Source organism: Ochlerotatus camptorhynchus, unplaced genomic scaffold (assembly GCF_037179485.1).
Source record: "Ochlerotatus camptorhynchus isolate MF236.1 unplaced genomic scaffold, CSIRO-AGI_Acam_v1.1 ptg000361l, whole genome shotgun sequence".
In the NCBI taxonomy this organism is placed as follows: domain Eukaryota; kingdom Metazoa; phylum Arthropoda; class Insecta; order Diptera; family Culicidae; genus Ochlerotatus; species Ochlerotatus camptorhynchus.
Window position 1 is genome coordinate 1,789,941 of NW_027040849.1, and position 22,589 is coordinate 1,812,529.

The 22,589-nt window shown below is 39.1% G+C and overlaps 1 protein-coding gene across 1 annotated transcript; it reads right to left on the reverse strand.

Annotated features, from left to right (window-relative positions):
* Positions 1-310: 310 nt before the first annotated feature.
* LOC135709568 (uncharacterized) lies at positions 311-21,932 on the reverse strand. The gene is made up of 2 exons (XM_065231961.1): positions 21,828-21,932; positions 311-1,063 (listed from the first exon to the last, which is right to left on the reverse strand). The coding sequence occupies exons 1-2, from the start codon at positions 21,930-21,932 to the stop codon at positions 311-313; spliced, it is 858 nt and encodes a 285-aa protein (XP_065088033.1).
* Between the last annotated feature and the right edge of the window lie 657 nt (positions 21,933-22,589).

A 22,589-nucleotide genomic window follows, 5' to 3' on the forward strand; every position in this document is an offset into this window, starting at 1 on the left:
ACCGCGAGCATGGATATGGTCTTCTTTCTAGGGATAGTGTGGCTGTTAATTTTGATTGGTGTCGGAAGTGGTCGGTGGCCAAGGCGGCAGATGTGGGAGATTGAGCTCTTTTCAGCAGATATCTCAAAGCCGGTCCTAGCGACCCATCGGCCAACAGCGGAGACCGCAGCTTGGAGCTTTATCCTCATGGCCTTCAGGGTCTTCCCTATGATCAGTAGTAAAATGTCGTCCGCATAGACGAAAATGTAAATCTCCTTGGGGAGCCCCATAAAGATTCCGTTCATTGTCACCAGGAAGATGGTTACTGCAATTACGGAACCCTGGGGAACCCCGGTTTCTTCCCGTCTGGTGCTGGAGCGGTGGCTAGCTGCTGTAGTACTTGGGGTGTCCAGGCTCTGTTGTAAGCTTTGGCCAGATCCAGGGAGGCCACCTCGACGTGCTGGTCCTTACGGAGTGCCTCATGTACTATCTGGCCAAGACTGTTAAAGTATGTACCAGTTCCGTGCCCCGGACGGAAAGCATGCTGTCGGTGGTCTAGTAGGTTGTTCCCCTCAAGGAATCTCGCTAATCTCCGGTTGACTAGACGCTCCATTATTTTGCTGCAACAGCTGGTCAAGGAGATCGGCCGGAAATCCTTCGGTAATAGTGCTGGACCGAGGTTTTTCGGGATGGGAACGATAAGGCTATGCTTCCAGGAGTCAGGCAGCTCGAGAAGGGTTCCTTTGTGCGTGGGTGGGAGGTTCCGCAGCATCGGGTATCCAACCTCATCCGGTCCGGAGGAGTTGCCTTTGGCGTTTCTGAGGGCAAAGTTTAATTCATCCATGGTGAAGGGACTGTTAATTGTGAGTGTATCTTCGTCATCGGGTATGGTCACGTTCTCGATGCTGGAGGTGGAGACGCCGTTACGGTTCCTGAAATCATCGTTGTAGGCCTCAATGCAGGACAGCGACTCAAAGTAGTCGCCGAGGAGGTTTGCAATTGTCTCTGGGTCTCGGGAGAGTCCATCCGGACCCCGGAGGGCAAAACCTCGGGCACGTCGGTTTCCTCGGATAGCGTTGATCCTCTGCCAGATTTCGGTGCATGACTGATTTGGGTTAATTTCGTCCAGGAAGCTTTTCCAACTCGCTTCCTTTGCTTCACGGATGGTTTGACGGCATTGGTTTCTGGCAGCTCGGTAGGCTTCAATCGGAACCTTATTTGTACGATGGTGCAAACAATATCACGCATACGGTACCTACTCGGAGATCTAACATACAGCACCCGGTTGACTCAGGCGACAAGAGCAAACCCCGGAACAGCCAGGATCGGCTAGCTACCAGGTAATCAGAGGATTCAACATTTTCTGTATTGTGTGCGTGTTGTTCTGTGTTTCGTGTAATGTGTGTAGTGTAACCTAATCTCGATGCTAACTGTACCGGTACATACCGCCACTGCCGATGAATGATGATCGCGGTGGCCGACACAGCGACTCCTGTCCTACTTACTGTGCGGACGGAACTCTACCCTGGATTGGCCAAGCGAGCGGATGACGTCGAGAATCGATCAAAATCACTTAAACCCAGGCTTCCAAGTTTATTTTCAAGATTACAACTCTGGAGATCATGTTGTGTGGTCGTTGGGGGACGTGTGGTTCTAAATGTGGCGATGAGTGTGCACAATGTTACGCAATTGTATCCTCCCTATTCGCACACGCCCGAAGATCGGAGGCGAATGCCACTTCGACTTGTTTCGTCTACAAACGACTCTCTGATGACTGTGTTGGGGAAGAAACATATGCATGTACGTAATTGGTGGATTTATTACATTCAAAGTGTTTTTAATGTTACTTCATACGCGAAGTTACCGATTTTCAGAGTTGGTTGGAAATGCTAACATGAAGCTTTAGTGTGATAATTTATTAGCTAGAGAATGATCTTTAGAAGAGGGTAGGTGGATAGTTTCGTTAGAGTACAGTACAGTATGAAAATTGAATAGAAGTTGAAAATGAGCAAAGCGCCATTAATGCGACAGTTTTTAAAGATAGACGCACATCTTTTGCCTAATCCGTACGATGTATATTAGTTAGCTTTTGGACAGTGCTTGAAATTTACCAATTTTTCAATAGTTTCTTGAAACTCAACAGCATTGCTATCGATGCGTAGGCATATTTCTGATCGAATGACGATAAAGTTATTGAAATTGATCCAGGGGCAGCTGAGTTGTTAACGTTCAAAATCTTTCATTATTTCGTTACATATTTCATTTTATGTTTTTACAAAGTGTACCCCATATAGAAATCACAGACGTAGTTCTACGTCAAAATAAATTTCCATTCAAACTACATTAGTTCCAAAACACTATGACAGGCGATAGAGGTCATAATCAAACATCAGCCCAAAACATGGGACATATCCGCCATGTGCCACTACTGTATCAACAATAAACAAATCCGGCAAATCACACAACGAGACAACGAACTTCAATAAAAGGCGCATAATGGCGCGCATTCCGGAATTGAATATCATTCCCTACAGCAGCGAGTGCTGCTAGTTCAAATTTGGCCAAACACATAAAAAGCATAAATGCTGGTGAGGCCCGCTCTGCCAAAGCAAGCTAAACGCGATATGGGCGCGATTATTATGTTTATGTATGCATCTCTGCTTGCGCTTGAATAGACAACAAACCGTCGTCGTCATCAAATTGGATGGTGCTGGTTGGGCCACTCATCTCGGAAGGAGTTTTTTTTTTTCGTTTATAAATATTTATCGTGCGCTGAGCGCAGAGCGATTAATTGTGTCATATTAGGAACGATTCTTATGGGACATTTCCTCAAACGGATAGGACAAGCGAAAATTGAAACCCGGAGGCTAATCGTAAATCAAACTGATTATTAAACATGCCGAGGAGAGGGATGTGGATGGCGCCGACAGCGAAGCAGTGGCAAATTAGCAGCCATAATTCGAGGAACCGCGTGGCGTCGCATTCCTGCTGAGATTATGCGGTTGGAATTTGTGGATTACTCTTCCAAGCTAAGCTGGCTGTTGTTGTAAGTGAGTCGTTCTTAAACTCTGCGGTTGTTGATAATATATTTCAGTATGATTTGTTGCATTAACTTTGATTGCAGGGATGAAGCCGAGCCATTTCAAGCAACCACTTGACAATCGGCTCCTCCGCAGACTACCACCCCGATTACAACTATTAAACTTTTATTCCTATGTTGTACTACCATTAATTCGTTACCTCCTCGGTATCCCACAGTGTTTGTCGCCAAAGATTTACTGTTTTCACATTTTTCCTCCGCACAACAAGGCCAGCAGTTTTGGAGTCGTGAGGCAAACGGCGGTTCTCAGCTCAAGAGTTGTTTTCCTTCTTCCACGAGCAGAACAGCAGCAAATTACACGACTTGGGGCACTCTTGGAGCCGCTGGAATCGTAAAATGTTTTATTAACCCCTTACGACGAGTTATGTATGTCCTGAAGTGAGCTTCTGGTGGTCCCCTCTTCACCGCCTCCCCCCTCACTGTTCCGCAGGAACTAGGAAGAGACCTTAATCACTAATCATAGAGAACATTGTGCAAACAAGAACGCTTGCAGCCATCACAACACGCAACAATAATATGGACGAATTGCCATTAGCTCTGTTTGGTGTCATAAAAATTACGCGATTATTTTTCTGTGCCCGCTGGGTTCGGAGCCGACACTGCTGTTGTGGAGCTCGCTGCTGGTTGGTAGTTAAATGATCACGATTGATATGCTGGAGCCATCGGTAATAAAGCAAACGATGGATAGTAATTAGTGCGATTGAATGGATTCGATTGATTCAAATGCATTATGGTGAGTCAATAAAGTCGGAAATGATTGCAATCTTCCATTGGATTTTTTTTTCCTGTTGGCATTTTAATTTACTTCCGTTTCAAACTGATGTGGAAATTTGACGCTACAGAGTACTGGGAAGTATTGAAATTGAATTGAATTGATTTTGAGCCTTCTTAACCGTTTCAGTCCCAATTTAATTGAAAGACTTAATTGAAGGAACTTTTAACACTCTTTGTTAGAAATGAGGAAATACACTGGAGTTGCTTTTTATGCGTTTTTTACACAGATTTAGGAGTTTACGCGGTTTTTTGTACGCGGATTCCGAAATTTATGCGGATTTCGGAATTCATGCGGTTTTTTAGCACATATTTTAGCGATTTTTGTAAAAAGATACAACCCAACGATCTTATTCCGCTTTATTCAGTTTGAGTCATAGGTAATTAAATTTCATAGTGTATATGCCCCTAACCTCAGTGTAATATGAAGACTTAAATTACATTTTATGTCAGTTACATAAGATTATGTTATAATTGAGCTGCACTCGGTATTTCACTGTGAACATGTAAGCTTAGATATTCTTATTATTATTAACATGAAAACATAGCGACGTGCACTGGTACTGATGCAAAATTTGAAATTTTCGCTCCACAGTGTTCAAACTCTTCCTATTGGGTTCCTCATTTGGCTCATTTAGTAAGAAACCAACTTGGCACAAACTATTTGAAGTTTATATGGAAGTTACTATGGGAAAACCAAATGTTGTGTTCATATCTATCTATTAATTCACCCTATTACTCTGCTCCAAAAATTGATAATTGTACTTGTAGTAAATTTTCACAGTTACAACTTTGTTCAAGACCATTTTCGATAAAATGTAAGGATAAAAAGTTATTAATCATTCAAGTCACTATTGTCTTATGAAAAAAAAACCGCCGTAAAAACACTTTTTTTTGTTTGCCCCAACCATAGATAATAACATTTGAAAAGGACATATTTTTAGTAGAAAAACGTCAATAACTCTTGATCGGCGAAAGATATTGACAAGCTTTATACAGCAAAAATGTGCGCCTTCTAAAGATCTAAAAGTTAGTTAGAAACACCTTTGCTGAGAAATTTGAAATAAGAAAACTAGAGCAAAACAACTGTTTTTTAGAGACACCCTAACTCAATTCAAGAAAATAGCTCTAAATCAGTCAATTTAAGAGATACAAAATTTTTTATTCAAACAAAGTTGCTTAGAATAAGCTCAGCTATAACTTTTTCAAATAATGTATACCTTAATTTATTCTAACAAAAAAGTTAGATTTTTGATTTTAATCATAATAAGAACCACCCTAGAATTCATTGTCAGAAAAATGAGGGACTAACTATAACAAACAACTTTGTAGAAGAAAATTTTCGTCTACAGTTTCAATTTCAGGCTCAAAACATAACATTCCACCTAAATCTGCATTCTGGACCACTGTGCACTGCAGAATACAGTGTTGCTCACAAAACAGCTGCTTGATCATGCGATAAGATTATCAATATCTTAAATAAGTAATAAGACAGAGACAGAGTTTTCTTTCCGGTTGATCCATGTAACATAAATCACGATGCTTTTTCAACAAAAAAAAAACCAGATAGATCATCTCACATGTAACCAGGGTTGCCAGATGATTTTTTCAAAAGTCTGTATGAGTGTCAAAAAATATGTCTGTACACTAGAAAAAATCACCTTATTGCTGATTACGTATTTCTCACATGTATAGAGATTAGTGAAGTTTAACGCACGCACACTAACGGGGGTCAATCACCGTGTAAAGTTGTTTATTATTTTCCTCGGACTAACCTCAAAATGTATGTTATTCGATCGGTCAAAATGAGTTTTACAGCGATTTGTTATGTATTTTCCTCGGATTTTCACTACCACAGTTCACCAATACAACCCGGCGTGAAAATTTCTATTTTGGCTGTAAAATTGCTCCCCACACACTAAACTGAATAAATAACCATTTTTAAACTTAAAAAAGTGCGGTTTTGTGTTTTTTTTTTCAATTTTTATTTTTGGTAGAATGCAAAGTAAAAACTTAAAAAGCCTTTTTTTTCTGTTTAAGGTCACGAGATTTAAAAAGACGTTTTGAATTTTCGGTGCGTACAATCTAAAACTAAGATGCACGAGCAAGAGGGAAATATATTATAGTGATAAACAAATCTCGCGTCACTTTTCAAATAGACGAATGTAACACCATTTTGAGAAAATCGAAGTTGAAGTCCGGAAGATTATTATTTTAACTTTTTTAAAACAATACATTTTGCAATACTATTTTAATGTGATCAGTGAATAATAACGTTGAAAATGCAGTAGAAACGGTAAAATCACTATTTTACTTTGAATGTCATGCTACAAGATAGAAAAAACCACATAGGAAGTTTTGACTACCCAAGTTGTTCATCGGACATGTTACATTGGACGATTTTTCACAATGACATAATCAATGAGTGTTACATTGAACGTTTTGTTCTACATGATACTAGTTTCCCTTTCACCACATAACATATGTGGAACTACATGCAAAAAGCTTACTCAAATCTGACCCTTTTTTTGTTTTGCCTCAGTGGTATAACCATAGAGGTAACTCTAAGACAAGAAGGTCCCAAAATAATGTGCTCAACTTTTTGGCTCTGCTCTGGTACTCTCTTTGGTCCCAAGCTAATCGATTCACCCCTCGAAACATAGGAAAATCCACTAACCCCTCATTTTATCTGTCAAACTTTCATAGCGAATCAAAACAAACATTGTGTAGTAGTAGAATTTCGACTAGAATGGGGTACGATAATCGTTTGCTTGGGACCAATAGACTAGTCAAGTTGTGAGCCAATTTAAAATCGTTAGTTTCGTATTGATTGTTGGTATAACTGGCATAGTTGGACATCGATCTGTCAAAATAAAATTTTCGTGATATCGACACTGAGCATTCATAAACACCAATGTCGAAAACATAAATAATGGCTTATTGCGTGAATGTCTCGTAGGTCAAAGTCAATCCATGTAAGCCAGTCATGGTAAAAACACTGAACCCTTTTGCACGGGTGGCAGTTTTGCCTACAAACACGACAAGCACACCACCAAGAGCATTGAGTTTTACGCTCCGTACCAGTGCTCGATAGAAAACACCAAACGCTGCGAACAAGGCGCCGGTACCGGTGCCCGTGCATAATTGTTTGCACCGGTGTATGGATGCTTCGGCAAGCACCAAATCCGAGTGTTCCTGACTTCGGGAAACACTGCAGCCGAGTGTTTTCGATTTCGGAAAACACGCTTGCTGCTCGTAGGAATTTTCTTTGGGCGACTTCTGAAAGATTATCGTAGCTGATATACGCCTGTAGCATCTTCTATTTCAACTAAAGCTGATAGACGAGTGCCATAATGCCAATGTCCATGGTTCGATTTCAGTCTGTCCCCTTCGAATCCTTTCAGTCAACATTTTTAATAAGGTAAATCTATGAAATTCATTTCGATTTCTTTTGGCGAAAAAGCATTACGCAATCTTATAAAGCTTATGAGCTCAAGGGATCATCTACCAGGATTATTAAAAATACACAAATCACCCACTTCAGAAGAGCGTGTTGCTGTTGCCGTCTACCCACTGCCAGTGCTGAGATTTGTCATTGTCATTGACAGACTTTTGCACGATATTGACAAAATTGTTTTTCACATAGTCAATGATAGAATTGATCCTCAAAAAAATCTTTGTCAAAATCTCATTCATTTTTTCGTCAATGACAAAGATTCACCTGGTAACAGAAAGTGTAATTTCTTGCATTCTGAGACACATTATTGTTATCCAAGCGGTTCAGGACGTAGATGCTTATTCACTTTAATGGCTCCATGTAATTGTTTTGCTCAAGCCATTTAATTTCATTTCAAATTTAGCTAATAAACAAACCAGCACATGTTCGTCACTGACAAAAATGGTACTGACAATTGACATGGTTTGCCTTGACGATGACTGTTAGCTCAAACGAGTGACCAAAGCAGAATTTTGAGTATCACCGTGTATTGTCGAAATTTTGCAGCACTGCCCACTGGTATTTCTTGGTTTTATATTAAATAATCGGTACCGGTGTCGGTGCCTTTTTCGCTGCGTTTGGTATTTTCTATCGAGCACTGGTACGGAGCGTACAGCTCAATGCTCTTGGTGGTGTGTAAAAAAGGCAGTACGCAGTGTAGAGTTGCGTTTAGACATGCCTGATGTAAGCCACTAATTTTATCGGATAGGAGGACTCTTTCTCTATACAATCATGGTGTTGGTTTTCTTGAAGGAGTTTTCATTTTCGAGAAATTCACACAAAAAGTAATTGTTTACGTTTGCAGCATTGGCCCTTACGAAAGTAAGCATTGACGTTGACGGCGACTCTGCAACTCTTTACTCCTGGTAAAATCCCATAAGCATCTGACAATCTGTGCATGAAATCTAGCGGACTTTGCCTTATCTCTTCATTCCTCCTCCTTCAATCCGCCGTTTATTCACGCAAAGATTGACAGAATCACATGGGATTTTCATAGAAGTGAAAGGGTAAGGAAATGTTCACCAAGTTTCACGCACAGACTGATATGGGATTTTACCATAGGAGTGAAGAGTTACAGAGTGACCGAAGAGGTGAATTGTCAATAGTCACGGTAATGCGTAATGAGATGGTGTTCGTGCGCTGTTTAAATGCTTGACGGAGTTTGACGTGTGGGTATTCTTTTTTCGACTAGCTCGACAGGGGGCTTTTCAAAGGAATATTTAGCTAGTATTTTCAAGTCGGTCAGAAGCCAATCAAGAGCGTTGTTATTCAGTAATATTGCCTATTTACAGATGCATTACAGGCATAACATTTGATAACGGCACAAAAGCATTTGTAAACAAACTTTCTAATGCCCTTTACACGTGAACCAAAGTACGCCCACGCAAAGGTGATAGTTGCCCCTATCCGATGTTGTTGGTTTGCATGGGCGTACTTTGGTTCGCGTGTAAAGGGCCTTAGAAAGTTTGTTTACAAATGCTTTTGTGCCGTTATCAAATGTTATGCCTGATTATTTCTTCGTCTTATTGGTTTGCATTGGATTCATGACGGAAATTATGTTAATTGAATATAATTTAATGCTAACAATTCGAAGATTTGAGTATTACGTTGAATAGGTGTAAAACTATCATTTTGTCCGTGGCATGTTGAAATATTATTAACTGTGCTTTTAGTAAGTCAACTTATGATTACATCACGAAATATCGAGTTGATGCATATTAAAGATTATTTTCGTTAGTAAATAGTGCTTAACTTTGATACAGCTAGCTAGGAGTCCCACCCTGGGACCTTAGCCATAGGGGTCGAAAAAAAGTTTGTTATGATTGTGTGTAGCTCCTCTTTTGCCGCGTGGAGGCAAACCAGCCCCAGGCTGAAAGCCTCCCTAATAAAGATAAATCAATCAATCAATCCTCTTTTGCATTTTCAATCAACAAGGAACAACCGTACCATGTTTTTTGTTAAAAAGTATTTGGAGTAGTTCTTTGTGTTGGGATTTTTGAGGACATTTTCAAATGACGGCAATTTTTTTTTATTAGTAGAGTGACTTTCAGCCACTGGCTGGTTCGTCACTTTGGACGGCAATTGAGAAACATAGGGAAATCTTGGATATTGCAGGTATCGATAAGCACTCGATTTCATTTATTGTTCTGCTTACAAAATTCTTGCGAATGGAACGATGCAAAGTCAGCTCAAAACACTGAATATTTTTCAAATGGTACTTGACTCTTGTTCCAAATTTTGCTGCTTCTCTCTGGACTTCAAAATGTAAGCACTTAATTCCAAATTTACGCGGTCATGTTTTTCCTCCTACGAAACCTAATGAAATCAAAGTTTGATGCAATTGGTTCCAAAAAAATAGAAAGTATCCAAAGAACGAAATGTTACATGCATGTTTGCTGCGTGAATCAAGGTGATGAATTTATTAATGTTAGCTATATAATTTTAAATAAAGCAAATAAATGGTTAAGGAATTACTAAGACATGAGTTCAGGAGTGCTAAAAACACTTAGAATTATATACCACGGTAGAATCATTCAAAAGAATTGACAAGCCCCTTGATCCACTTTCTCATTTTACAGCTGGTATAATCAATTTGACAGATCGATGTCCTTTTATACCACTTGAAATCACTGAAATGGGGTCGATTTTTGATGATCGAGTTCCACATATGTTATGTGCTTTCACAGATTCCAGAGTAGACTATCTAACTTTAGATTGGCCCCGCCTTTAGAAAATGAGCACCAATCGTGTTAGGCAGTCCGAATGACCGAAGTAACAATCATGTACCCATCATTTCAAACTGTACATTGGAGAATTTTTGACCTATGTTTATCTTAAATAAATGTAAGGAAATTTGGATGGGTGTTTTTTTGTATCAAATACAATGATAGAAGAGCAATAGTTTGTATCGCTTAACTCGATTTGTTTACATTTGTTATTTAGGACCTTATGAAAAGTGACGCGAGAGATCTTTCTTCACCGTCGTCGTGTGCTAGAAAACAGAAGACAATCAAATCAGTCCACATCGTGCTCTCTTGCCGTGCGGATCTATTTGCCTTTTGCTGAAGGAAGTGTTACTACTACCTAAAGCTGCAACAAATTTAAACAGCACTTTTCAGTGCTCAACCTGTAAAAATTTTCTACCTTGTTCAACTCTTATTCCTCTTCGATCCTTGTTTGGACCCTACCCGAGGTAATCCTTCTTGGATATCGATTTGGAAAATTCCTCTTCAATCCTTCAGATTCTTATAGTAATCTGCTTGGAAGTCGATTTGGATAAAAATTTACTGCCGCCATGGCGCCTAAACGCAAAAGAAAGGGGCAAACTCTTGACCCCCCTTCTGATGAAATTAATTTGATTTGCTCACGGATGATGAGAATGATCCATCATACAAGAAAAATTCTAGTAAACTTTCCCGGCTTAATGCCAAGAAAGAAAAGATTCCCCCTATTGTGATAAACACTACCGATTTCCATGCTCTTCGCATGGAACTTTTGAATTTCGTGAAAGTTAAGTTTTCACTACAAATTGGACGTCGGGGTGAATGCCGTGTATTGGCTGAAACCTTGGACGGATTTAAATGTCTTCTCAAGTATCTTACTGAGAAGAAGCACAATTTTTTTACTTACGACACCAAAACTGAACGTGTGTTCAAGGTTGTCATGAAAGGACTGCCCAGCGGTGAATCCCTGGATCAGATCAAAGATGAACTGGCAAAATTACTTGGAGTTGTGCCACTCCAAGTAATCAAAATGAAAATGAAATCCCGTCCTGGCGATTCGCGCAACGGAATTTCTAATGATTTTTATTTAGTTCACTTCAAGTCTAGTGAACTAAACAACCTTAAGACCTTAGAAAAAGCTAGCCTTATGCTCCATGTCCGAGTGAAGTGGGAACACTTCAGGAAGACTGGAGGAAATTTCCAAAACCTCACTCAGTGCCGTAAGTGCCAGGGATGGGGTCACGGAACTAAAAATTGCTACATGCCAGCTAAATGCATGAATTGTGGTGATTCCTCTCACGCAAAGGACGTCCTGTGAAGGAAGATCCTAAGAAATTTAAATGTTCAAATTGTGGTGAAAACCACAAATCCAATTTTTGGGAATGTAAGACTCGCAAAGCGATCCTACAATCTCGTTCTAAGCGACAGGTAGGAAACGCTCCACGTTTCCGAACAGGTACAAATTCCTCTGCTGTTAACAACGGTCAGCGAGGAACAAATTCTACATTCGTACCCGTAGGTACAAATATCACCCCTGCTTCAAATGTTTCATCTGTACCTACTCCCCTCGCTGCTAACAATGTTCAGCGAGTTAATGGAGCTACCTATGCTGCTATTGCAGCGGGTAGAAATCAAACTACTAACCAACGTTCTAACGGAAATTTTGACAATTTTGACTTAGGAAGCATTACTGCCCCCAAAATGGAATTTTTACAGAATTCATTAATTGACATGATTTCTGATATGCTTAAATCTAACTCCATGTTTGATGCTATTCAAACTGGAGTAAAATTTGCAAATAATATTGTCATGACTTTAAAATTCAGTAATGGATTTTAAAGCATTAAATATTGTAAATTGGAATGCTCGATCTCTTAAAGATAATGAAGACGAGCTATTTAACTTTTTGAGAGTTCATAACGTGCATATTGCCGTTATAACTGAAACGTTCCTTAAACCTGACCATAAGGTTAAGAAGGACGCAAATTACTTGATTTATAGAAATGATCGTCTTGATGGACCCTGTGGTGGCGTTGCCATCATTATTCATAGACGAATCAAACATAAAATTCTTTCTTCATTTGAAACCAAAGTTTTTGAAACTTTGGGAGTTTCTGTTGAAACAAAATTTGGACAACTTACGTTTATAGCTGCCTATTTGCCATTCCAATGCGTAGGCCAGCAAAAGAATTTTCTCAAGGGTGACCTTCAGAAACTTACCCGTCATAGGTCTAAATTCTTCATTATTGCTGATTTTAATGCAAAACACCGCTCATGCAATAATGCTCAAAGCAATTCCAATGGTAATATTCTGTTTGATCATTGTTCTGCAGCTTATTACACTATTCAATATCCAAACAGCCCAACATGCTTTTCTTCAGCAAGAAATCCCTCAACTATTGATTTGGTCTTAACTGATTCATGTCAACTTTGTAGCCAATTGGTTACCCATGCTGACTTCGGTTCTGATCTTCTTCCAATAACTTTTGAAATATCCCAAGAAATAATGTATAATCCCAATAGCCCTATTTTCAAGTGCCATAGAGCTGTTTATTGCAGCATTTATGGAATATAGCTCCAATCCAAACATTCCTTTGCAAACCAAAAATGAAGTTAATTCTGCTCTTGAATCTCTAACTACTTCTATAGTTGAAGCAAGAGCTGCCTAAATACCAAAGTACGAGGTTTAATTCGATTCAATTATAATAGACGACAATCTTCAGCTCTTGATCCGCCTTAAAAATGTCCGTAGGAGACAATATATAGAACATGCCATGAAAGTTACCTGGCGGGATTTGCAAAAACAAGTGATTCTCTGCCCTGAGGAACAAAACTTTTGAAAATAATGTTTCTAAATTAGATCCGAGTTCCAAACCCTTTTGGAAACGCACAATTTTTTTTTGAAAAATCTCAAAAGCCTATTCCATCGCTTGAAGAAGGTGGTAAAATTTTGATCACAAAAAAAAGCTCAGAAACTTGCTAAGCAATTCGAGAGTTTCCATGATTTCATTTTGGGTCTTACTAGTCCTATTGAGAATCAGTTATCAAATAAAGTTCGTAGGCCATAATTAGGAACTAGCATCTAAATTACGTTCCTAATGTTCGGCCCATAGTTTTAAAGCGCTAAAAGCGTTAAATCCTTTAAATTTGCAGTAAGAGGGAAAAGTGTTATATTGATTTATTATACAAAAAGGCGAGTCCTTGAAATTCATGAAATTATCATTTTTTTTGATGACCACCGAAGTGTAGATTTTCGTTAGTGCAATAATACCACCAACAAACCGACATGTAACCTAAACGTAACTCTTGATCGAGAATCCATAACGGCCGATTCAAATGTGCAGCGATCCCATCTGTCAAAACCGTATTATTCTTTTTTATCTAGATATAAACATTGTGTGTTGCAGGATAATTTCTCAAAATGGGATTATACCATCTGTTATCTGTTTATGGCCGTACGACTGCGCCCATTGATTTAACACACGGATTCGCTCCTCAAGCCGCTGCCATAAAATACTATCTAAGTTACACACCTGTGTATAATTCTTATGGGTGGGTTGCAGCGCGCTTTGACCGTCACCAAATGAGAATTTAGCATAAGCGCGACAATAATTTGTCCGGAATTGATTAGACACGAACCAGCTCATAAATTTGTTTCGCGTGTTCGTAGCTAGGATAAACATTTTCCGTGAACACGGCCGCAGATGTCAGTTTTATGCTTTGATCAGAAATGTCATGGTAATTTGTATGATCATTCATGTCGGTTCATCGGTGATAATACGGCAAGATCATGGCGCCTTAAACCGAAAATTATGAAATATCCCTTATTTTCTTAAGTGCAATAAATGTACTAAATTTGTCCCAAAAATAGGCAGTTAATTAAAGTATTACAATTTTACAGCAGATGTGGTATTAGTATTACATTACTATTGTGCATTTTTGCTGAACTAAGGAGTTATTTGCTTGATAGGCCAAAGAGAGGAGCTAGGCTGTCATTACATCCCGTAACCCTTCTTGGAAAATCGATTTTTTTTTTATAAATGCAGGTGTTTTGTGTAGACTATTTTTATCCATTGGATTTTCCAACTTTTAAAACACTTGCCTCTTCCTTCGCCCCTTGCAGTTGATGGCGACATGAAGGAGAATTTTTAGTTTTTTTTTAGAGCAACCGGGGGAACTATTCCACTGCAGTTGGGATGGATCAGTGGCCAAATGAAGATTATCCTAAAAAGGTGAGCTTCATTCTGTCAGTCATCGGAGCACTAGCTCCACAGACAAACAGACGAAACTCTTTTTCTTGAAAACATGGTATCTCAAAACATACGACCTCAGTCACGATATCTCTCGGCTTTCTCGTGGAAAACAAGCTTGCACGCTAACTCGCAAACAATATTGCTTAAAAGTTCTATAGAATGTATAGAAACGTCAAAGCGATCCGATGCCAGCGCTGAGGCGAGTAGTTCGCGGAACTGATAATATTCAAATCAACCATTAAATACGTGAACAAAGATACACAATGAAGAGTTACGTCTGTTTGTCTGTGCTAGCTCTTAAAAAGTACTTTAATTTCGAGCTAACAGTGGAAGACAAGCAGAATCCAGAAACTGTACTAGCAGCAATCAAACGAGAAGTAGTATGTGCACGTAATGTGATTGTAGACCGACTAGATTTTTTTACTGCTACACAATCGACCGTAGAAACCATTAACGATTTTGTGTCAAGAGTGAAGGTGATGTTAAAACCATGCAAATTTGGCATACTGGAAAGCGAATTGTCCCTACAAGCTAGTGGTTTCGAATAAGTGGCCACACTTGAAGACTAAGATGCAAACGATGCCGGAAATCACTTCAACCACTCTGGACAGGTGTGTGGTCAAGTCAAGTCAGCTAAGCCACAAAAATGCACATATTGTAGTGATGCTTTCGTAAAGGGTTCATGAAAGAAATGTAAAAGGTGTAACGGAAAAAATCACTTCGAGAAAGTTTGTCGAGCAGAAAGGAAATTTTTCGAACTCATTCAAGTCCCGAAGAATCAGGAAAATCAAGAAAGAAGAGGCTAGCATGGATGAAAGTGGATCCGAAGCAGAATATAGTGCCCAATCGGACGAATTGGAAGTGGAAGGTGGAATTGGGAAAAAAATTTGACTGCTCGAAGAAAGGAGGTACTGTTATGGCGGAAATCGAAAGTTGTCTAGTCCAACCTGGACACTGGCGCTGACACAAGTCTAATCGGCCTCGAATGGTTGCAGAAAATCCTAGGAGACCCAAATCCAGAACTACCGTGCCAGCACCATATTTGACGCGGATCCTAATGGTGACGCACTTGTCTATTTTTAATCGTTTTTTCGTTTTTTGGCGATATATTGTTAAAAGCTTTGTTACACTATCATCCTTAGAGCACTGGAACTAATATTTGCAACGTTAAAATTTCAAAAATATTAATGGAAAATAGTCGAAAATCATCGAGTGGGTCAAGTTAGGAACCGCTTCAAATATGGTGCCTTCACGGTACTTCAGTCGCCATTCAAGCTTCAAGCGTTCGTAGGGGGTGGCAATACCTGTACTTGGACAGGTTAAGTTACTGTGCAAACATAACGATAAGAAGTATCGTTTGGTTTTGCAAGTCGTCGATGTCAGCTATATATCTCTTCTGTCCTTGAAAGTTTGTACCACTCTCGGATTAGTGAAATTCTGTAACGCGGTATACCCGGAACCAAGCACATCGTCATCTGGAGCAAACGAAAAGGATTTGTTAAACGGGTATCGCATCCAAGCCTAATAAATTGTGAAGAAGACGCATGGTAGTCTAGTCGCATAGGAGTATTGAGTGAAAACCCAAAACTTGATAACTTCTAAAAAATATAACTCACAAAGTGCTACAATTCGTTGTAAAAAGTCAAATACGCAATTTCGAAACAAATTACAACATCCAAAATGGTCGAGCTTTTGTATAAATGTGAATGCTTGCCCATATCAAAAAATTATGCAAAGGTCGAGTCTGATAGATTCGTCGTTTGGCGTGGAACTGCCCAGTTTTTAGTTTAGAGCTTTCTATGCCGTTCAAGGCATTAATTTGTACCTGTAATTGTGTGGCAAGTATTCACACTCTTTCGAAATATCCTATCCTATAAAAATTCACCCAATACTCACAAGTTCCTCATTATTCTCTTTGACAGCAGTGCACCCGCGGACTTTTAATTCCAGCAATCGCATCGAACGCGTAATTGTTTTATTGTTTTTTCCAGAAATAGACCAAGCAACGCCCCCAATACCAAGGATAGGGGATTGATTTTCTCAGTCAATTTTCTCGGCACCAATGCTGCCTAGAGGCAGGCTGATAGAACTGTTGCTGGAGACAAAACATCATAAATTATGCAATTGCTAACCCTTCTGAGGAAAGAAAAATAAGAAACGACACTTAATTGGTAAATGAGAATCAATTCCATCAATGGTTTCTTTCGAGTGAGTGGAAACAAGAGTGGAGGGGAAACTTTGATTGAATACCGGGAACCGATCAAGCCCTACAAGTCCTGACGGGGCAGGTTGGAAGGAAGCAAATTACCCCGAACGATGCGTTTCCCCGTTCAAGCCATTGTAAAACCTTTAGATGTATGCCTAGATTGAAATACTGGAAAACAGAAAGCAACAATCTGTGCTACAGGTAGGGATACAACGATTTCCCATGGTTGATTATTCATTAAAATGGATGAGCCACTGAGCAGTGTTATCTACCGGATACTTGGAAGTAGAGAGTAGTTATTTCCAGAAAATAATCGATAGAATCACATGTTGCTTACAATGTTAGTAGTTGATTCCATCCTGTAACACCAGTACTGAACATCTACTGCAGAGACGGAGCGTCCAAGGTGGTGCCTTATTGCTTATCATTATGTCGTTGAATTGATTTTTCCTAACACAAAATTCAAGAAAAAAAATATTGCTATTATATTCGAAGACTTTGGTTATCATAATTGCTTCTTTTATCACTACTGCTACATTTTCGGCTAATAGATGCGGTTCATATTTAATTTGAATGATGTTTCGTTGTTTCTTACAAGGAGCTATGGGTTATAAATCTGTATTGCTTTAACTACAAGTAGCAGTGCTTATATAATCACTTGGTTTAATATCACTTTCCCTATTCTACAATATTTTCTTACATTTCGTTGATTCGTTTTATTTTTTATTTTACAATGCTTCACTGTATTGATTTTGGGTAATTAGCATTATGTACTAAATATTTTCTGGAATATTTTTTACATCATATGGAATCAATTGTTTATCATGAGCTGTTCAAACTAGTCAGTGTTCGTGTTGTATTAAAAATAGGCATGCAGAGATAAAATAAAGTAACATTTAAATATTCATATCGATTACGCATTTTGAATCAAGCGATCTAAATCTAAGTGGTATGGATAAATGTATAGAACAAATCAAAATGATTGGACATTTACGAAAAAACAAACAAGCAGGAAACCTAAAGAGAACATTATTTCGTTACCTTCAAAATCCGGAACTCCTCAACCGGTTCCACTGTCATTTCATTCCCGCAATTTTGTAGCCTGTGGCCGCCTTACATAATGATGATCTTTGCAGCATTAGCAGATTTATGATTTTGTGACAAGCAATGCATTAGGTATAGAAAAAACGTTACGAAAGGGGGGTTAATTTTTCCTCAATTTAGCGTGACATAATAAATGGATCATCTCTATGTAGGATAAGAATTATTAAAGGTGTGTGCTTGCATGATTTACCACATCAGAACATCATTTCCTTCAACTACTACTCCATCGCAGAATACACCTAATGATGATCACTAGCCTTCATATAGTTTCAGCATTATCGACATTATAATTTAAAGGTTAGTTGTTAATGTACCAGAACCTGGACGGACATGAGCCTACCTAGGGGAGGACCCGGATACAACCACCCACACACTTAGATTTTTTTTTTGTCGAGATAGATTGAGCTATAAGAAGACCACAGAGTAATGATTTGAATGATTTGTTATAAATTTAGCATCAATTATTCTCTCATAACTATTGTATTTCTGCCAGTATTTTTTTCATATATGTTTAAACAAAATGTCCGCAATCAATGTTTTAATCGCCGAAAGTCAAAATATCTGAGGATTATTTCATTGTAGCACATCTTGGGAATGGTTTTGATGTTCTAACGTTTGTTCAATACTTCGTTGCTAGTGAGTTGATTTCTCGATCAGTTCATCCTAATGTGTGAAAATCTTCCAAGAAAATTGAAGGATTAGGAGATACATAAGATACATGTCAGAAGAAACTTTGCCATTTTCATTATTTTTGTGGTAAAACTGAAGTTTATAAAAAATTTAAAAATTTTAACACATTTTACCACCAGTTGAAACGGTGCACGTTTTTTATTACACTCGCTTCGTTGTCGTGCGCGACAGTCTGCTTTTATTCGTACACTCATGCTCTACCATCGTCTCTCACACGACACAAACGATAGAACTTCGAATGTTGTTGTGCAAAGCGATAATTATCAAATAACTATCATATTTCAAAGTTTGATTTCGATCTAATTCCTCAACTAAACCATTTCTGATCAGAAATGTTATTACTAGGACATCGTTGCTTGCTATTTTCAGAATGCACACAACCCAAGTAACATTGCAAGCTTTATAGATGTTTTATATCATTCTACAAGGCTAAATCATGATTTACAGAACCCTCATAAAACCAAGATTGTTACTTGGGAAGCACAAGGAGCAGCTCTTATTATGAGAAAAACTAAAATACATCCATTCGTGACAGTCTTCGGCGACAGTGTCGTATGACAGAGACTTTCATATGACATTTTCGTTTGGCACTGTACTATGATTGTTTGTTGTGCAAGTGTCGGAAGCAAAGGCAGCGGATTATCACAGAAAAGGCGTCGACTACGGTCACCGCTTACCGGACTGCTTGGATCTTCTGAAGAACGGTCCAATAGCCATCCAGGTCCATGTTGATGTCTTGACCCTAAATTCTTTCATATACAACAGTTAAGCATGGGAAAAATCGTTTCATTTTGCATTCACTACTCACTCACACGCATACAACATCATAAAGGAACAGCAGCTTGTGCGAGCCACACTGATTTCGTTCCTATTCGTATTGCTTCTATTTTGCCATTGACAGACATACAAAGCAGTACCGTTGTACTCCTTTAATCGAGTACCTCAAAAGGTACGATTTGAGGAACTAGCCTAAGGTGATACTCTAAGGAAGCCTCAGCGTGAAACTTTAAAGGCACAAATGTCAACTTCCACAAAACATACAGATTTGAAATGACTACTCCTTGTTTGCTGTGCTACTACAAACAGAGAGTAGCAATTTCAAATGTGTATGTTTTGTTGAATCTGACATTTGTGTCTTTGAAGTTTCACGCTAAGGCTACCTTAGAGTATCACCTTAAATAGCCGAGTCAGAGAACTTTTCGCTCAGTGATTTAAATCAGTTGAATTGGTAACAGCAGTTTTCGTTATTTGCGTGACGCTTATGTTTATGTGTTGCAGTATAACAGTTTTCTCCATATTAATAGCAATTTAAATGCGTCAATTTATGTTTAAAGTTTGAAAATAAAAAGTGATTCTTTCTGCAAATTTCTCATTCAGCTCACTCAGCAGAATGCAATCGTAAAAGGCTCAGCATGGAAAAATAATAAGAGAGGAATCATCCACACTACTACACTCAGAATCTTTCATGTTACGCTCAGCTGTCTGTTTTGCTCAACTCTGCGTTCATCGAAGATAATACCTTGTACAGACATACAAAGTACACTGTTGTACTACCGTTGTATTTCTTTAAGGTGATACTCTAAGGTAGCCTTAGCGTGAAACTTCAAAGACACAAATGTCAGATTCAACAAAACATACACATTTGAAATTGCTACTCTCTGTTTGTAGTAGCACAGCAAACAAGGAGTAGTCATTTCAAATCTGTATGTTTTGTGGAAGTTGACATTTGTGCCTTTAAAGTTTCACGCTGAGGCTTCCTTAGAGTATCACCTTAAATCTTTAGCATTCGGATTTGACGCATTCAATCTGGTTCTCCCTCATTAGAGAAAATTGTTCAGCTGATTTTTAGTTTATTCTTCTTTCCTTCTACTGTCAGTTCTGAGTCAACCGCAGAGTCACTTGGTTGGAAAATCTATTTGTAGGTGATTCTGTGGTGCTCGCGTGAGTGAATGATATTTTCCATGCTTGATCACAGTTCGAAGTGTTTTCGACAAAACTACGGAGCTCTAGAATCAGTATCATGGATGAACCACTTTTACGGATCTTCCGGAGGACGGTCCTATGGTCATTCGGGTCCATGTTTATGTTAAGACCCCAAATTCATTATAATATCACAGTTTCACGTATTTTCGAAAAAAAAAAGTGGAACTCTTGGATCAATTTTATGGCTTGCTTGCTTGCAATCATACTAAGGCCTTATAATCCTCTGTTGCCCTAAGAAATCGTCTTCACTCTACTCGATCCATGGCCACACTTCACCAGCCTCGTAGTCTGCGAGGCCGTAGAGGACCACCGGTCTAATCAGCGTCTTGTAGATAGTCAACTTCGTGCGGCGGCGAATTTTATTCGACCGGAGCGTCCTCCGGAGTCCAAAGTACGCACGATTCCCTGTCATAATGCGTCTTTGAATTTCTCTTATGGTATCATTTTCGACGGTCACCAGTGAGCGCAAATACACGAACTCATCGACCACCTCGATTTCGTCACCGTCAAGCTGAACTCGGGGTGGGAGACTAACATTGTCTTCCCTAGAACCTCTTCCTTTCATGTATTTTGTCTTTGATGCGTTGATGGCAAGTCCAATCCGCCTAGATTCAGCCTTCAGTCTGATTTACGTTTCGTCTCAAGTTCCGTGTCATGATGTCGATGTCATCGGCGAAGCCAATAAGCTGGATGGAATAGCTGAAGATCGTGCCACTCGTGTCCATCCCAGCTCTTCTGTTCACACCTTCTAACGCAATGTTGAATAACTGATACGAAAGTCCATCACCTTCCCGTAACCCCCTTCGAGATTCAAAAGGACTGGAGAGTGGCCCCGATACTCAAATAACGTACATCACTCGATCCATAATCCGTACTCGTGATCGTACTCGCGATCGTGATCGTGATCCGATTGTGTCATATGTGGATTTCCAATGGTAAAAAGGTAAATGAATCATTAAACAATGACGATGTTCCTTAATAAGTAAAAAAAAAAATCTCCTTAAAATAGATCGGTTTGCTCCTTAAATGATTTATCTAAATACGTTAAAAATCTTAAAATGCTCAGTAAATATTTAAAGTACGCACCCTAAAATAGAGAAAACTGTACATTATGCATTTGAAAATGCTCCTTAGTATTCACCGCTTTGCACCATTTTGAAGTATAATTGTACCATATATCATCGGAAAAGCTGCTGTAGAGATGTTAATAAGTACCAAGAAATCAGCTGAAATGTTCAGTAAAAATGCACAAATGCACACAATGATTTACTGAACATTTCAACTGATTTCATGGTACTTATTAACCTCTCTACAGCAGCTTTTCCGATGATATATGGTACAATTCTCCCTTTTTTTCAGATTGGGCATACGACTCCTTCCATTCACTCCTCAGGTAATATCTCCTTCTCCCAAATATTGGCAACTACCCAGTGCAGCACTCTAGCCAGTGCTTCAGCACCGTATTTTAATAGCTTTTTTGGTTGTTGATCTACACCAGTTGTTTTGTTGTTCTTCAGCCGACCGATCTCCTCCTCAACTTTTTGAAGATCAGGGCCTGGTAGCCTGTCGTATTCTGTTGCCGTGCCACCTTCGTTTTCTGCTGCATCACCGTTGAGGTGCTCGTCATAGTAGTGCTTCCACCTCTCAATTTTATGGAATGACCATTTTACGGATGTTATTGATCTTCCGGACAACGATCCTATGGCTATGTAGGTATGTAGGTACGTCCCCAAATTCATTCTTATATCACAGTTCCTAATGTTTTTTGGAAAAAACTGCGGAGCTCTAGGATCAGTTTCATTGATTGACCTCTTTTACGGATGTTCTGGACTTACCAGAGGATGGTCCCGTTTACATCCAAGTCCATGTTTATGTCACAACCCCAAATTATTTCTATCATCACAGTTCCTAATGTTTAAACAAAAACGCGGAGCTCTAGGATCAGGATCGTGGCTTTACCACTTTTACGGATGGTCTGGATCTTCCGCTGTAAATATCCATGTCCATGGGTCCATGTCCCAAATACTTTCTTATATCACAGTTCTTAATGTTAAAAAAACGCGGAGCTCTAGGATCAGTTTCGTGGATTGTCCACTTTTAAGGATCTTCCGGAGGACGGTCCCATGGCCGTCCAGGTCCATGTACAGGGTGCGTGACGAATTTTTGCAGTAAATTTCAAATAGTAATTTCTCATGCTTGTGCATCATGATTTAGATATATTTGGCAGCACTGGATAGTTTATACTGTTAGGTGTAAGATTTAAACAAACAATGTTGAGTAAACG

Excerpts from the sequence above, each read along its gene's own strand:
- LOC135709568 (XM_065231961.1), bottom strand. The coding sequence starts at position 21,932 with ATGACGAGCACCTCAACGGTGATGCAGCAGAAAACGAAGGTGGCACGG. Across the intron at positions 1,064-21,827 it reads AAAAGTTGAGGAGGAGATCG|AGGATCAACGCTATCCGAGG; the intron begins GTCGGCTGAAGA and ends GAAATCTGGCAG.